The sequence below is a fragment of the Muscardinus avellanarius genome (assembly GCF_963383645.1).
Source record: "Muscardinus avellanarius genome assembly, chromosome: 16".
Taxonomy (NCBI): Eukaryota; Metazoa; Chordata; class Mammalia; order Rodentia; family Gliridae; genus Muscardinus; species Muscardinus avellanarius.
The window spans coordinates 1,852,005-1,869,472 of record NC_137802.1 but is presented as its reverse complement, the minus strand read 5'-3'; the positions used below and the strand labels follow the sequence as shown (position 1 = coordinate 1,869,472).

General features: G+C 63.1%; 1 protein-coding gene across 1 annotated transcript; it reads left to right on the top strand.

The window, feature by feature from the left end:
• Positions 1-861: 861 nt before the first annotated feature.
• Positions 862-17,192, top strand: HCN2 (hyperpolarization activated cyclic nucleotide gated potassium and sodium channel 2; the record flags this gene model as incomplete). Its single annotated transcript, XM_080713069.1, has 8 exons — positions 862-1,232; positions 9,149-9,572; positions 10,848-11,009; positions 12,314-12,532; positions 13,647-13,793; positions 15,128-15,368; positions 15,444-15,608; positions 16,675-17,192. The coding sequence occupies 8 exons, from the start codon at positions 862-864 to the stop codon at positions 17,190-17,192; spliced, it is 2,247 nt and encodes a 748-aa protein (XP_080569195.1).
• Positions 17,193-17,468: the final 276 nt, after the last annotated feature.

The following is a 17,468-nucleotide window of genomic DNA, read 5'->3' as shown; positions in this document are numbered from 1 at the left end:
TCTCCCCATCTGTGGACCAAGGACTGGGCAGTAAGAGACAGAAGTAGGCCTCTGCCAGGGGCGTGGGGTGGAGGCGATGTCAACCTGGGCCCCCGGGGCCTTCCTGCCCCTCAGCAGACTCCCAGCGGCCCGCTGAGCTCAAGGGCACGGCTTGGGGTGGGGGGAGCACCAGCGACCTGGCCGGCTCTTCCTCCCGTTCCTCCTCGATGCAGAGGGGAGAGGGGGTACGCGGTGCCCCAGCACCTTCAAGGGTCTTTGTTCAGGGCGCGCAGGGGACAGGGGCTGGGGCCCTGGTGACCTTTTATTTATTTATTTATTTATTTATTTATTTATTTATTTATTTTTGGTGGTGCTGGGGTTCCTGGAAACCCTTCTACCTCCGGGCGACGCCCCCAGACTTATTTTCATTTTGTTATTTATTTTTATTTATTTTTGGTGGTACTGGGGTTCCTGGAAACCCTTCTACCTCCGGGCTACACTCCCAGACCTATTTTTATTTTGTTTTATATTATTTATTTATTTATTTTGGTGGTGCTGGGGTTCCTGGAAGCCCTTCTGACTCCGGGCGACGCTCCCAGACCTAGGTCCAGCCTTTCTTATTTGGGGACAGGGCCTCCTAGGCCCGCGCGCCCCTCCCGCCCCCGCCTCCCGAGCGCGACCTCCACCGGGGCCGGCCGCCCGGTGACCTTGGGCGCGACCTTCCCGGGGGCGGGGCCTCGGGCCGGCGGGGCGGGGCGCGGGGGCGGGGCTCGCGCCGGCCCCGCCCCGCCCCGCCCTCCCCTCCCCCTCGGGCTCGGGCCGGCGGCGGCGGCGGCGGCGGCGGCGGCGGCTCCGCTGCGCACTGCCCGGCGCCGCCTCGCCATGGACGCGCGCGGGGGCGGCGGGCGGCCGGGGGAGGGTCCGGGCGCGCCCCCCGCGCCGGGGCCGCCGCCGCCGCCGCCGCCCGCGCCCCCCCAGCCGCCGCCGGGCGCGGCGCCCCCCGAGGCCGCCAGCCCCAAGGGCAGCCCGAACGGCGAGTGCGCGCGCGGGCCGCCGCAGTGCAGCGCGGCGCGGGCGGGGGGCGCGGGCCGGGGGGCGCCCGGCCTCCTGCAGCGCCAGCTCGGCGCGCTGCTGCAGCCCGGCGTCAACAAGTTCTCGCTGCGGATGTTCGGCAGCCAGAAGGCGGTGGAGCGCGAGCAGGAGCGCGTCAAGTCGGCGGGGGCCTGGATCATCCACCCCTACAGCGACTTCAGGTGCGCCCTTGGCCGCCGCGACCCGGGGGCGTGGCCGGGCGGGGGCGGCGCGGTTCAGCACCGCGGACAGCGCCCGGGCCTCCGCGGCCTCCCGGCCCCCCCTGGCCCGCGCGGGGTCCCGCCCGGCGCCCGGGGCACGGAGTCGGGGCGCAGCGGGAGGGAGGCGCGGCTCTGGTCCACCCTGCCCTGCCCCAGCCTTGCCGCAGCTGTGACCCTCAGCTCGGGCTCCGGGAAAGGTCAGGGGTGGGGGGCTCGGGAGGGACCCCCCACCTGCCCGGCCGGGGTCTCTGTTCAGCGTTCCCATCGGTGAGGCCCGTTTGCTGACCAGCCAGCCCGGCCAGAGCGGCGCCCACACCCCAGCTGTTGGCCCCGGGCCCGGGGAGCACCCACCCGGCTTCTCTTGGCCCCCGCGTGCGGCCTCCGCTGGCTGGGCCCACTGGAAGCTGGCCGGAGGTGGTGGTCTTCCACACCAGCCCCCCCCGGGCCAGGCTGTCTCTGTGCTCTGGACTCAGACGGGTTCCAGATTGGGGGGAGCCAGGCGTGGGGCGCACAAGTGTGACCCCAGCATGGGGGAGACGGGAGGATCTCGGTGTGCGGCCAGCCTCAGCTACTTAGTGAGGCCCTCGGCAACTCAGAGCCTGTTTCAAAATAAAGAATAGAAAATAGGGCTGGGGTTAGAGCTTGGTCACAGCTATAATAGGGGTCCCGGCAGAGTGGGCTGATGGTGAAAGGGAGCGAGGAGGGGGCCGAACGTGGCCCCGGGTCAAGACCAGAGGGACCGTGACAGTCAAACGTGAAGGCTAGCCTCTGTGGCGTTGGGCACCTTTGATCCCGGTATGTGGGAGGCTGAGACGGGGGGAGCCCAGGTTTGAGGCCAGCCTCAGCAACTTAGTGAGATCCTGGTTCACAATTAAAAAAAAAAAAAAATTAGCCGGTGCGGTGGGGCACACTTGTAATCCTAGCTCTTGGGAGGCCGGGACAGGAGGATCACACCGTGCGTCTGAGTGTCGGCTTAATAATCTTCACAGCTGGGTGCTGTGGTGCCCGTCTGGAATGCTAGCACTTGGGAGGCTTAGTCTGGAGGATTGCAGGCGTGGAGGCTGACCTCAGCCACTTAGCGAGGACCTCAGCAACTGAGCAAAACCCTGTTTCGAGATTAAAAAATAAAAAGGCCTGGGGTTGTGGCTCAGAGGCAGAATGCCCCTGGGTTCAATCCCCAGTGCTAAATAATAACACTAATAACTGTTATAACAAGGGCACACACGTGGAGAGAGAAATCTCATCCAGCCTGGAGAGAGATAAGAGAGAAAAGGTGTTCCAGAGACCTTGAGGATACTGGAGGAGGCCGGGCGCGGTGGGCGCGCTGGTCATCCCCGCACTCGGGAGGCTGAGACGGGAGGATCGCGGTTCGCGGCCAGCCTCGGCTACTTAGTGAGGCCCTCTGCAACTCACTGGGGCCCTGTTTCAAAATAAAGAATAAAAATTAGGACTGGGGTGTAGCTCGGAGGCAGAGTGCCCCTGGGTTCCATCCCCAGTACCTCAGAAAAAAAAGAAAAAGAAAAAAGTACGTGTGTGTACACACGTGTGTGTGTTGGAGACCGAGCCCAGGAGTGTGCTGCCTCTAGGCTCTGCCCTCAGCCTTTTTAATTTCTTATTTTGAAAGGGAGTCTCACGGTGTGCGCATGGTGGCACATGTCTGCAATCCTAGGAGAATCGCAGGTTCGAGGACAGCCTTGGCAAGTAGCAGGACTCTCAGCAACCTAGAGAGACCCGGTATCAAAAACAAAAACACAGAGCCTGTCATCCCCGCGCTGGGGAGGCTGAGACAGGAGGATCGCACGGGTTCGAAGCCAGCCTCGGCTACTTAGTGAGGCTCTCGGCAACTCAGTGAGACCCTGTTTCCAAATAAAGTATAAAAATAGGTCTGGGAGAATAGCCCGGAGGTAGAAAGCCCCTGGGTTCCACCCCCAGTACCACACACACACACACACACACACAAATACAGAGCCGGGCGTGGTGGCGCACGCTGGTCATCCCAGCACTCGGGAGGCCGAGACAGCAGGATCGCGGTTCGCAGCCAGCCTCAGCTACTTAGTGAGGTCCTTTGCAACTCAGTGAGACCCTGTTTCAAGATAAAGAATAAAAAATTGGGCTGGGGGTGTGGCTCGGAGGTCGAATGCCCCTGGGTCCCATCCCCAGTACCACACACACACACACACACACACACACACACACGCACAGAGTTCCTGGGGGGTTGGTGCGCGCGTGTGAGCGGTGTGTATGGCGTGGGGGGCAGCTCCCCGCCCGGCGTCTCCTCTCCTTCCTCTTTGACTTGGCTGGCGGGTGCTTCTGTCCCGGCAAGTTGGCCGGCGTTCCTGGCTCCGGAGGGACCGTCCAGGATTGGCCATCTGGAATGACGGCGTGTGCCCAGGCCAGGGAGGCAGGACGGGGTGGGGAACAGGCGGGGCACGGAGAGGCCCCTGAGTCTCCCGGGCCTGGGGTACCCCGTGGGCCTCTCTGCCTTGGTTTCTCCAAACGGGGCAGGAGCGGGGCTGGACGATGTCACTGTCCCCTACGCACCTGGCGGGCTCAGGGGTCACGCCGGCCGCGTCCTCTGCCCCCTCCCGTGCCCCGGCATGCCGCGCCCCTTGCTGTTCCGCCTTGACCCGTGCAACACCCAGGTCCTGCACGCCGGGGGTGCACAGAGCAAGTTCTCTGAAGCCCCGGGTCTCTGTAGGGGAGCTGCCGCAGGGAAACCCCAGGAGAGCATCCAGGAGACTGGGTGCAGAGGGGAGCTCAGGGATGTGGGGAAGGATTCTAGGTTTGGAGGTTCAGTTTCCCCTCTCTCTCTCTCTCTCTCTCTCTCTCTCTCTCTCTCTCTCTCTCTCTCTGTATTGGGGATGGAACCCAGGGGCCTTCTACCTCCAGGCTCCACCCCCAGCCCGATTTTATATTCTTTATTTTGAAACAGGGTCTCACTGAGTTGCAGAGGGCCTCGCTAAGTAGCCGAGGCTGGCCGCGAACCGCGATCCTCGTCTCAGCCTCCCGAGTGCTGGGGTGACGACGAGCGTGCGCCCCCAGGCCCGGCTTCATTCTCTCTTGCCGCTGCCACAGTAGCTCAGCTCCTGACCCGTCCAGCCCAGGAGAGGCCTGGCTGCGCAGACACAGCCACACGGTCCATCTCTGGGTCCCCCAGGTCCGGGCCAAGCTGAGACCTGCGGCTTTAGCCGGAGCCTCCCCCAGAGGCTGGAGCAGGAGGGAGCTCTAAGAACCTGAGGGAACCGGGAATGCCTTCCTGAGACCCCACCCCAGATGACCAGCAGGGGGTCGGGACAGGGCGCCTGGCCCTGTAAAACTGCCCTGCATTAGGGCAGAAGAAACCCACATGAGCACCCGGGCGCGGTGGTGCACCCTTGTCATCCCTGTACCTGGGAGGCTGAGACAGGAGGGTCACAAGTTCGCAGCCAGCCTCAGCTACTTAGCGAGGCCTTCGCAATTTAGTGAGACCCTGTTTCAAAATAAAGAATGAAATATTGGAGCCGGGCGCGGTGGCGCACGCTTGTCACCCCAGCAATCGGGAGGCTGAGACGGGAGGATCGCGGTTCGCGAACAGCCTCAGCTACTTAGTGAGGCCCTCTGCCACTCAGTGAGACCCTGTTTCCAAATAAAGAATAAAAAATAGGGCTGGGGGTGTAGCTCGGAGGTCGAATGCCCCCCCTGGGCTCCATCCCCAGTACAAGAAAGAAAAAGAAAGAAAGAAGGACCCACGTTCTCTGGGTGGGGGGGGGAGATGGGGTCAGGCCCAGGTGTGGGGCACCGCGCAGGCCGACCTCCCAGGTGGGGTTAGGGGCCCAGGCCGCCCTCAGACTATGGTCTGTTTGGTGGAAGGCTTTTTGTGGCTGCTTTAGGGTGCTGGACTCTGGTGTGGTCCCGGCGCCACCGTGGCACCTGGCACGCGCTCAGCCCCGCAGCGGGCAGCCCGGCCCCGCCGGGAGCCAGCGCCCAGGAATCCCCCTCCTAAGCCTAACACCTGCGCAGGGCTTAACTGTATACCAGGCTCAGCCCTGATCCTCAGCCCCTGCCGGCCTCGCCCTTAATCCCTGACCTGAGGCCTCTAATCCTCCGGGATCTGTGATCCCTGGACTTTCTCCCGCCAGCCGGTGCCCCCAGCCTTGACCCCTCGGGCCTTGGGGGTCGCAGCAGCCAGGACCCCGTGGGGGTGGAAGGGAGCTGCAGACCCCGGGCAGAGCCGAGCAGGAGGGCAGGGGCGCTCCCCACGTAACCCTGAGCCCCTTCAGACCACGGGCCTCAGTTTCCCCGCCTCTCACCGGAGCAAGTGGCCGCACTGGGTCTGTGTTTGCCGTGGAACTTGATGGGTGCCGGGTTGTGCAGGCCCAGAGCCCATGGCGCACGAGCCTCAGTTTCCCTGCCTGAGCTGATGAGCAGAGAGAGAGGGAGAGAGAGACTCCTGTTGGCGTTGGCAGCGGGGCCAAGGGGGAGACCTTGGGGGCCTGTTTGGCTTCATTACTGTTGCTAGGGGTGCCTTTGTGTGTGTGTGTATGCGGGGGGCACTAGAGATTGAACCCAGGGGCATTCTACCTCCCAGCTACACCCCCTGCCCTATTTTTTATTCTTTATTTGAAACCGGGTCTCACTGAGTTGCAGAGGGCCTCGCTAAGTAGCTGAGGCTGGCCGCGAACCGCGATCCTCCCGTCTCAGCCTCCGGGCTGCTGGGGTGACCAGCGTGCGCCTGGCTGGAGCCATTTGATTTTTTGACCTTGAAACTCAAGGGTCACAAAGCTCCAGCCCTCCCCACCCCAGAGGCGCAGCACCTGGGCTCTGGGCGTCTGGAAGCAGCAGGGGGCTCCAGGGGGCCGTCCATGGGCGCGGCCTCCTCCCACCGCAGCCCAGCCCGGGGTCGCCGCACGCCAGGCCCTGGACCGAGCTGCCGCGGACAGCTCAGTACGAGCCACTTTTTAACTTTTCCCCCTCCCTTTTATGGATGATTTCCTTGACATCAATTCCCCGAAGCGGAGCGCCGGTAGGTAGCTCGGCAGGCGTGGCGTCGGGAGCCCGGCCTCAGCGGCAGTGCTGTCCAGCCGGCCGGCTCCTCCCCAAGCTTACTGTTTTCATTCCTGGTGCTGGGGGTGAGCCCAGTGTGCCCCACCTCCACTACGCCCCGGCCCTTTGTATTTTTTATTTGTGCGTGTGTGTGTGTGTGTGTGTGTGTGTGTGTGTGTGTGTGTGGTACTGGAGATGGAACCGGGGCATTCTATTGGAGCTCCACCCCCAGCCCTATTTATTATTATTATTATTATTATTATTATTATTATTATTATTATTTCAGTACTGAGGATTTTTTATTTTTAAATTTTTATTTTTATTTTTTTATCTTTTATTTTTTATACTTATTTTTTATTTTTTGTGATACTGGGGATGGAACCCAGGGGCTTTCTACCTCCATGCTATACCTCCAGCCCCTATTTTTATTCTTTATTTTTATTTATTTATTTATTTTATTTTTTTGCGGGTCTAGGGATGTAACCCAGGGTCATTCTACCTCTGAGATATACCCCTAGCCCTATATTTTTATTCTTTATTCTGAAGCAGGGTCTCACTGAGTTGCAAAGGGCCTCGCTAAGTAGTAGCTGAGGCTGTCAGCAAACTGTGATCCTCCTGTCTCAGCCTCCCAAACACTGGAATTACAAGCGTGTGCCACCATGCCCAGCTTTTTTATTTTTTTATACTTATTTTTTATTTTTTGTGATACTGGGGATGGAACCCAGGGGCTTTCTACCTCCATGCTACACCCCCAGCCCCTATTTTTATTCTTTATATTTATTTATTTATTTATTTATTTATTTTATTTTTTTGCGGGTCTGGGGATGTAACCTAGAGACATTCGACCTCCAAGCTACACCCACCCCCGGCCAATTTTTTATTCTTTATTTGGAAACAGGGTCTCACTGAGTTGCTAAGGGCCTCACTAAGTAGCCGAGGCTGTCCACGAACCGCGATCCTCCTGTCTCAGCCTCCCGAATGCTGGGATGACAAGCGTGCGCCACCACGCCCGGCTCCATTTAGCCTTTTTTTTTTTTTTTTTTTTTTTGTGGTACTAGGGGTAGAACCTAGAGGCTTTCTACCTCTGGGCTGTACTCCCAGACCTATTTTATATTTTATTTGGAAACAGGGTCTCACTAAGTAGCCGAGGCTGGCTTCGAACCTGTGCAATCCTGTCTCATCCATTTAGCCATTTTAAAGTGTGTACTGCATTACACATATCCACATTGTTGTGTAATCTTTTTAATTTATTTTTGCAGTAGTGTGGATGGAACCCAGAGGCTTTTGACCTCCAAGCTACACCCCCTGCCCTATTTTTATTCTTTATTTTTTTATTTTTTATTTTTATATTTTTGGTGGCACTGGGGTTCCTGGAAACCCTTCTACCTCCGGGCTACACTCCCAGACCTATTTTATATTTTTATTTGGAAACAGGGTCTCTTAAGCCAGCGCGGCTGGCTTCGAACCTGCGCGATCCTCCTGTCTCCGCCTCCCTAGCGCGGCGATTTCAAGCGTGCGCCGCCACGCCCGGCTTGTTCTTTATTTTGAAACAGGGTCTCGCTGAGTTGCGAGGGCCTAAGTAGTTGAGACTGTCCGCGAACCGCGACCCTCCCAAATGCTGGGATGCCAGCCGCGGAAGCCCCACCTCTTTGAGCAATCACCCCACCTCCCGCCCCCACAGGCCCACTCCCTGTCTCTGGATTCCCCCGTCCTGGGCGTCTGCATCAGTGGAGTCGCACAGGCTGTGTGGCCTTTGCGTCTGGTTCCCACTGAGCATGACATCCTCAATGTCTGGCCATGTTGCGGCCTGTGTCAGAGCCTGTCTCCTTTTTCACGGCTAAGTAGTATTCTAGCGTGTGCTTGGGCTGAGCCCACTGTTCGGCTGTGTGGATGGCACCGCTGGGACCGGGGTGGGACATTTCTGGTAAAGTCCTTGCTTTGCCTTTGTGTGTGTAGACTCAGACTGGAACTGTTGGGGGAAGAACTGTTTAGTCCTTTGAGGAGCCACCAGGGAGGCTTTGGTTTGCATTTTCCCTCTGTCTGCGAGCTGGGCATCTGTCCCCGTGGCCTGTGTCCCCACAGAGACTCTTCAGTCACGGCACCGGATCCAGACCATCAGTAGATGCCCCTGAGTGGACAGGCCTGTTTCTGCGAGCAGGTCCCAGGAGGAAGCTGGGGCTTGACCCTGGGGACACGATTTTGTCTGGGTGTGTCCCAAGAAACAACCTGTGCTCACCTTTTTTTCTTTTTCTTTTGCGGGTCCGGGGATGGAGCCCAGGGGCACTCGACCTCCAGCTCCACCCCTGCCCTATTTTTTATTCTTTATTTTGAAACCGGGTCTCACTGAGTTGCAGAGGACCTCGCTAAGGGGCCGAGGCTGTCCGCGAACCGCGATCCTCCCGTCTCAGCCTCCCGAATGCCGGGATGACAGGCGTGCCCACCACGTCCGGCCTGCGGTCGTCGCTTTTTTAGAAGCGCAGAGCCAGATGTGGCGGCGCGCCCCGTCAGCACTTGGGAGGCTGAGACACGGGAGGATCGCGGGTTCGAGGCCAGCCTTGCCAACATAGTGAGCCCCACGGCAATCTCGAGCAACCGTGTTCCAAAGCAGAAAATAAAAAGAGCGAGGAAGCCGGGCGTGGTGGTGGCGCACGCTTGTGATCCCCGCGCTGGGGAGGCTGAGACGGGGGATCGCGCGGGTTCGAAGCCAGCCTCGGCTACTGAGTGAGGCTCTCAGCAACTTAGTGAGACCCTGGTTCCAAATAAAATGTAAAACAGGCCTGGAGGTGGGAGCCCTGGGTTCCTCCCGCAGACCCGGCGGAGCGGCCGGGCCGGTGTGAGCGCCCCGCGTCCCCCAGGTTCTACTGGGACTTCACCATGCTGCTGTTCATGGTGGGCAACCTCGTCATCATCCCCGTCGGCATCACCTTCTTCAAGGACGAGACCACGGCGCCCTGGATCGTGTTCAACGTGGTGTCCGACACCTTCTTCCTCCTGGACCTGGTGCTGAACTTCCGCACGGGCATCGTCATCGAGGACAACACGGAGATCATCCTGGACCCCGCCAAGATCAAGCGGCGCTACCTGCGCACGTGGTTCGCCGTGGACTTCGTGTCGTCCATCCCCGTGGACTACATCTTCCTCATCGTGGAGAAGGGCATCGACTCCGAGGTGTACAAGACGGCGCGGGCGCTGCGCATCGTGCGCTTCACCAAGATTCTCAGCCTCCTGCGGCTGCTGCGCCTGTCCCGGCTCATCCGCTACATCCACCAGTGGGAGGAGGTGACGGCGGGCCGGGGGCGGGGCCGAGGGGCGGGGCCGAGGGGGCGGGGCATCGGGGCGGGGCCAGGGCGGGCGGGGCCGCAGGGCGGGGCCGCGTGGCGGGGCCAGGGTGGGCGGGGCATCGGGGGCGGGGCCAGGGCGGGCGGGGCTCGGGCTGAGGATGCATGAACAAGGGTGGGGGCGGGGCCACACAGATGGGCGGGGCTACGGGCAGGGCCAGGGCGGGCGGGGCCTCAAGGACGGGGAGGCGGGGCTGAGGATACCTGGTGAAGCCATGAACACGGGGTGGGGAGGGGCCGCGAGCGAGAGGGGCGTGGCCACACAGATGGGCGGGGCTACGGGCGTGGTGTGGCCATGGAGGAGGAGGAGGAGGGGCTAAGGATGCAAGGACGAAGCCGTAAGGACCAGGGGCGGGGCCACGTAGTGAATAGGCGGGGCCACGGGTGAGGGGCGGGGTTACAGGGCAGGGGCGGGGCCATGAAGGACGGGGAGGGGAGACTGAGTGTAAGGGCGAAACCCTGAGGACCAGGGGCGGGGCCACGCGGTGGGGAGGGCCATGGGGCGGGGCCACATGGCAGGGCGGGTCTATCGGAAGGGGCGGGGCCACAAGGGATGGGAGGCCGGGCTGAGGCTGTGAGGGCGGGGCCATGAGAGGCAGGGCGGGGCCTAAGTTGTGGGGGCGGAGTCACGGTTGCTGGGTAGCCTGTTGTCCTGGGAGTGCCTGGCTGCCGCGGCCGGGCAGGACCCAGGTGGGGCGAGCATGACGGGTCCTGGCCGGGCAGGGCCGGGCCCCAGGGAGGAGATGGGGCCAGCCCGGTGCGGGTCGCCTGGGGCTGGGGAGCAGCAGGGGTGCGTCCCCAGCCTCTGAGAGGGTTTGCTGCGCGGGTTTGCGGGTTCAGGCTGGGTTGGGGGCGTAAGGGCCGCGATGGAGTCCCAGAGTGCGGCCAGGGAGCAGACTTGTAACCCCAGCCCTGGGGAGGCCGAGACAGGAGGGTCACAGGTTTGTGGGCAGCCTCGGCTATTTGTGAGGCCCTCGGCAACTTAGAATAAAGTAGGGCTGCGGGGGTAGCTTGGAGGCAGAATGGCGCTGGGGATGGAAGCCCCCCAAAAAAGAAGGGATCCACAGCCCTGTTGCCAATAGGTAAACTGAGGCTGAGGGACAAAACCAGGGCCTCCATCCAGCTGGGGCGCAGAGGTCGGCCCTGGCGCTGAGCAGGGCCGGGCGGCAGGGCCGGCGGCTGGCCTGGGGGGCCGCTGACGCCCCCCGCCCCCCAGATCTTCCACATGACCTACGACCTGGCGAGCGCCGTCATGCGCATCTGTAACCTCATCAGCATGATGCTCCTGCTGTGCCACTGGGACGGCTGCCTGCAGTTCCTGGTGCCCATGCTGCAGGACTTCCCCAGCAACTGCTGGGTGTCCATCAACAACATGGTGGTGAGTGCCCGCGCCAGCCGCCGCCCGAGCGCCACGAGCCGGGCCGCCTGCCCGGGGGTGTCCAGGGACGCCCACGCCCAGGGACCCCCATGCCCAGGGACCCCATGCCCAGGGACCCTCACGCCCCACCCAGGGACCCCCACGCCAGGGACGCCCACGCCAGGGACCCCCACGCCCCACCCAGGGACCCCACCCTTCCCAGACTCTCACCCTTCCCGGGACCCTGCTAACCCGGGGCACCCGGGCATCTTGCTACCCAAGGATGACCTCAGGGCTAAACAGTTGATTCCCCCGTGTCTTTACACCAATTTATTAAAAATAAATAAAAGCCGGGCGTGGTGGCGCACGCTCCTCATCCCAGCCTTTGGGAGGCTGAGACAGGAGGATCCTGGTTCGAGGACAGCCTCAGCTACTTAGGCCTCTACAACTCAGTGAGACCCTGTTTCAAAAATAAAGAATAAAAAATAGGACAGGGGGTGTAGCTCGGAGATAGAGTGCCCCTGGGTTCTGTCCCCAGACCCGCAAAAAACAAGGGACCAGGAGCATTATTTGGAGGTAGAATGCCCCTGGGTTCCATCCTTGGTACTGCAAACAAAATAAAAATAAATTTAAAAGGCTGCTCAGAGATAGATTGCCCCATTGTTGAATTCCTAGAACAAAACAAAACAAAAAGATTGTGAAGCCGGGCATGGTGGTGCACACCCTTTATCCCAGAACTTGGGAGGCGGAGATAGGAGGATCACAGGTTCGAGGTCAGCCTTAGCAACTTAGGCTGGCAGCAAGGTCAGACCCTGCTTCCAAATTTAAAAAAGGCTGGGAGCGTAGCTCAGAGGTGTTCGCTCCCGCCTTCCATCCCCAGCACCACAAAATGATAAAATAAATAGAGCCGGGGGCGTAGCAAGGAGGTAGGTCATCCCTGGCTCAGTCCCAGCACCACGCCCACATGAAGCATGACCCATAGGTGCCGGAGTCCGGCGCTGCCCCCGCGGGCCCGTCTCCCCGCCCGGGCCGGGGCACACGTGGGCTTGGCAGGCTCTGGGTTTGGACGCAGTGGGCGCCCGCCCCGGCGCCTGGCACAGCTGGCCGGCCTGAGGACTCCATTGTCCAGCCGCCCGCACAAGCGGTTCCATTTCCTCGACGGGCCCGCGGCCCCCCTTCCCCAGCGGGTCGACCGAGGACGCCGGAGCGGCCCCCCCCTGCCCCCGGCGGGCTCTGCCCCCCCCCAGCTCAGATCGGGCCACAGACACGGGTGGGGGGCCGGGGCGGGGTCGGCGCGCCCTGGCCTGAGCGCCCTCCGCCCGCAGAACCACTCCTGGAGCGAGCTGTACTCCTTCGCGCTGTTCAAGGCCATGAGTCACATGCTGTGCATCGGCTACGGGCGCCAGGCGCCCGAGAGCATGACGGACATCTGGCTCACCATGCTCAGCATGATCGTGGGCGCCACCTGCTACGCCATGTTCATCGGCCACGCCACGGCCCTCATCCAGTCGCTGGACTCCTCGCGGCGCCAGTACCAGGAGAAGGTTGGCCTCGGGTGCTTGGTGCTGGGGCGGGGGCATCGGCGGCCCCTGCCTGGCCTCGGGCCGAGGGTGTGCCCGGCCCCGCACGCGCCCCGCGCGCCCTGCCTGCTGCCGGGGCCTCGAAGCCCCCCCAGCGGTGCCAGCCGGGGCGGCTGGGCCCTGTGCCAGGCGCCCCGGCTGTCCGGAAGCCGCGGGCCTCCCACCCAAACATGAGCTGGCGCTGCCACCCGCCCGCATCACGGGTTCCGCTGAGCTCAGGGCAGCTGTGGTCGGGAGGGGTGGGCGAAAACGGGGCCCGGGCGCCCCTGGGGCCGTCCTGGGGACGGCAGGGCCTGGCACCCACGCCCCCGCCCTGCTCGGGAGGGCTGACACCGTGGTCTCTCGGGGCCTGGTGGGGTCAGGACTCTGGGCGGGAACTTGGCCTCCGTGCCCGTAGGAATCCCTGGGGTTCACTTGCTCCCCAAATCTCAGGGCAGAGCAGCAGAGAGGGGAAGCTGGGTGCGCTGGCACACGCCTGTGATCCCTCGACTTGGGAGGTTGAGACAGGAGGACTGAGGGTGTGAGGCCAGCCTCGGCGACTTTAGCATGGTCTTGTTTCAAAGTGAAATAGGGCCGAGGGCGTGGCTCGGAGGTAGACTACTTCTGTGTTCCATCCCCAGTACAAAAGTAAAAAACCAGGACTGGGTTCAGATATAAAACACGCACCTCGGCCCGGCGTGGTGGCGCGCGCCTGTCATCCCAGCACTCGGGAGGCTGCGGTGGGGAGGATCAGGTTGGCGGACAGCCTCCGCTACCAAGTAACTCTACTAAGTTACTTTGCAACGTAGTGGGACCCTGTTTCTAAATAAAGAATAAAAAATAGGGCTGGGGGTGCGGGTCAGAGGTAGAAGGCCCCGGGTTCCATTCCCCAGTACCACACACACACACACACACACAAAAAAAAAAAAAAAAAAAAATAGGGCCGGGGTGTAGGTCAAAGCCGGAACGCCCCGGGTTCCATCCCCAGTACTGAAAAAAAAAAAAAAAAAATTGTGTGTCGTGGCTGGTCGCAGCCCCCGGGGCCGGGCGCCGTGCGGGCGCGCTCCGGCACCGACCTCCTCACCGCCTCCCCCCGCAGTACAAGCAAGTGGAGCAATACATGTCCTTCCACAAGCTGCCCGCCGACTTCCGCCAGAAGATCCATGACTACTACGAGCACCGCTACCAGGGCAAGATGTTTGACGAGGATAGCATCCTGGAGGAGCTCAACGGGCCCCTGCGGGAGGTGAGGCCCCCCCCCCCCCGGGTTCAGTTCCCGGGACCGTGGGAAAGACATGGGACGAACGTGTGCTCGGTTCAACCCGGGGCGGCCTCTTCTCGCCGCGTGCACCTGTCCCGCTGCGGCTTCGGGCCTCCCCGCGCCCTGGGGTCCGCGCTGGGGCAACCACGCCGTCCAGTCTCGGTGGCTTTGGCGGCGCGGGGAGTCGGTCTCGTGCCGGCGAGGCCCATCCTTGACAGCGCCGAGGCGTGCCGGCCTCCCGCCGGGCCTCCCCTCTGCACCGGGCGCCCTCTCTTTCTTCCTCTGTGCTCTGGTTTCTCTCCGGCGCCATCCGTCTTGTTCTATTCTTAGAATTTCTTTGTATGTGGAGGACAGTGGCCCTTTGTGATTCAGAGTCCACCCTGAGCCATAACTTTGCTTATGGCCTCTTCTTTGTCGGTGCTGGAGATGAACCGTGTGCACATTAGCCAGGCAGGCTCCCCCCACTGAGCTGCCCGCCCGGCCCCGCTCGTGTTGTCATCTTTGAGTGCTGGGGACGGAGCCCGGGGGCTTTCTACCTCTGACACACACCCCTAGCATCTTTATTTTGAAACAGGGCTTACCCAGTTGCTGAAGCTAGCCTCAAACCTGCATCCCTCCGGCCTCAGCCTCCCAAGTACTGAAATTACGAGTGCGCGCCACGGTGCCCGCTTCCTTTTCTGTACTTGAATCCCGACCGCCCCGGTCTTCCTGGCCTGTGGGGTGTGAGGCAGGGGTCAGGTCCGGCCCCTGCCCTGCCCTCGCTGCCTTTGCTTCTGGATTCAGGGGTTTATTTTTGGCGTCTGGGTTGCCAGCGCCCTCGCGGCCTCTGCCCTCTCTGCGTCGCCCGGCAGTGAGTCATGGGCGCCCAGCTCCCTCACAGGCGAGCAGAGGGCTGGTCCCGCCCCTCCTCCTCTGCCTTCATGGGCTTCCTGCTGGGTCCTGCTGGGCTCTTCCAAATGACCTTGACTGGCCTGTTACTTAAAAATCCAATCCTGCTGTGTTTCAACGGGGCTCGTTAAGTGCCTGAAGGACGGGGTAAGGGATGGCCCCGGGATGGGCGGGTGTCCGAGGAGGTGGTGTGGCCAGGCCACTGGGTCTCGCTGGGTTGCTGAGGCTGGGAACCCGCAGTCCTCCTGTCCCGGCCCGCCGGCGCGGGGCTGTCAGGCGTGCGCCATCACGCCGGGCACAAGCTGCTGTCTCTTGTCCACCTACACCGTCCGGTGTCGGGGTGTGGTGCTGGGAGTAGCGGGTGCCTCTGTCCGTGCCGGAACTCTGCTAGCAGAACCTCCGCCCCCCTTGGCGGCCTCCCCGCCCCGCAGGAGATCGTCAACTTCAACTGCCGGAAGCTGGTGGCTTCCATGCCGCTCTTTGCCAACGCCGACCCCAACTTCGTCACGGCCATGCTGACCAAGCTCAAGTTCGAGGTCTTCCAGCCGGGCGACTACATCATCCGCGAGGGCACCATCGGCAAGAAGATGTACTTCATTCAGCACGGCGTGGTGAGCGTGCTGACCAAGGGCAACCGCGAGATGAAGCTGGCCGACGGCTCCTACTTCGGAGGTGGGCGCGGGCACGGGCGGGGGGCGGGAGGTGGGGAGGCCGGGCGGCCGCTGAGGCCGGCCTCTGCCTCCACAGAGATCTGCCTGCTCACGCGGGGCCGCCGCACGGCCAGCGTGCGCGCCGACACCTACTGCCGCCTCTACTCTCTGAGCGTGGACAACTTCAACGAGGTGCTGGAGGAGTACCCCATGATGCGGCGCGCCTTCGAGACGGTGGCCATCGACCGCCTGGACCGCATCGGTGAGCGCGCCTCGGCCCCCGTAAGGGCTCTCCAGCCCCCATCTTGCCCCAAGGCTAGCCAGGGAGCTTCTGGTCAGTGTGCGCAACCTGTGGCTGGTAATCCAACCTGTGGCTGGATTATTATTTTTTTTGTACGGGTGATGGAGCCCAGGGGCATTCGACCTCCGAGCTACACCCCCTGCCCTATTTTTTATTATTTATTTTGAAACAAGGGGTCACTGAGTTGCAGAGGGCCTTGCTAAGTAGCTGAGGCTGGCCGCGAACCGCGATCCTCCTGTCTTAGCCTCCCGAGCGCTGGGATGACGAGCGTGCGCCACCACGCCCGGCTGTTTGTTGAGCTCGAGGAGGCTGCCCGGGGACTGTGACCCAGGCCTAGCTGGGTGCCACATGGGCCTGCCCTGAGGGCAGGGACTCGTGGAAAGGGGAAAGTGCTCCTTGGGTGGGCAGAGCACATGCGAAGCCCCGGGGCAGGAGGAAGGCCTGGCGGGGGAGGAAGGAGGCCAAAGTTCAGACTGGAGGCCTGGGCACTCGGGAGCCGCGGAGGGCTCTGTGTGGGGAAGGACCTGAGGAGATGGCATGGTACAGGGCCTGCCAGGGAGACGCAGCGCCCAAGACCCGCTGATGGTGGGAGGCAGAAAGGGACGTGCAGACGGTGACCGGGAGAGCGGCCAGGGGGCGGGGTCAGAGGGCTCCTGTGCAGGCGCTCGGCTCGAGCTTACCAACGACACTCCATGGCGACGTGAGAGTACGAGCCGTAGGCGGTGGGCACCGGAGGCCCGCGCGCTCCGGTAGATGGAGGCGTTTCCCTTGTCGCACACCCCGGGCCGACAGGTGGCTCGGTGGCCGGGAGGTGCCGATGCCTGGAGAGGCGGACGGGCCCGCGCGCGCCCGCTGCACACAGCAGGTGCTCGGCCCGTGCTGGCTGCGTGCAGAGCGCCGTGTGTGGGCCAAGACTGCCCGCACTCGTGTTCTCTGTGCCAGCTGCAGAGATGCCGGGCGGCGTTCAGCAGTGGTTGGCCCCGCTTCCCGCGGCGGCTCTGACGGCAAGTGCGCCCGCTCCCCGCAGGCAAGAAGAACTCGATCCTGCTACACAAGGTGCAGCACGACCTCAGCTCGGGCGTGTTCAACAACCAGGAGAACGCCATCATCCAGGAGATCGTCAAGTACGACCGCGAGATGGCGCGGCAGGCCGAGCTGGGCCCGCGCGCCCCGCTGCTGGCGCCGCCGCCCGCCTCGGCCATCGCCACGCTGCAGCAGGCCGTGGCGCTGAGCTTCTGCCCGCAGGCCGCGCGGCCGCTCGCGGGGCCCCTGGCGCTCGGCTCCCCGCGCCCGCCGCGCCGCCCGCCCCTGGGCGCCGCCTCGCCCGGCCCGCCCAGCCCGCCCGGGCCGCCCAGCCCGCGGCCGCCCGCCGCGCTGCCCGCCCGCCGCCTGAGCCGCGCGTCGCGCCCGCTGTCCGCCTCGCAGCCCTCGCTGCCCCACGGCGCGCCCGCGCCCGCCGCCCGGCCGGCCAGCAGCTCCACGCCGCGCCTGGGGCCCGCGCCCGGCCCGCCGGACTCGCGCTCGCGCCTCTCGTCCAACTTGTGACCCTCGGCGCCGCCCCGGCCGCGCTGACCGCACGGACCGCCGGACGGACAGACGGCCGGGGCGGCCGCACACCCAAGCCACGCCACGCCCGCCGCACAAGCCATAGCGGGCCGCCGCGGAGCGCTCCCGCCGCCTCGCCACAATAAGCGGACGGCGACTACTGAGGCCGCGGCCGCCCGCACCCGCCCCGCCCCATCCCGCGCAATAAACGACTGCACTGGCGCCATGCTTGTGGCGGGCGGCTCCGCGGGCGGCTCTTTATTCACACCGGGAGGG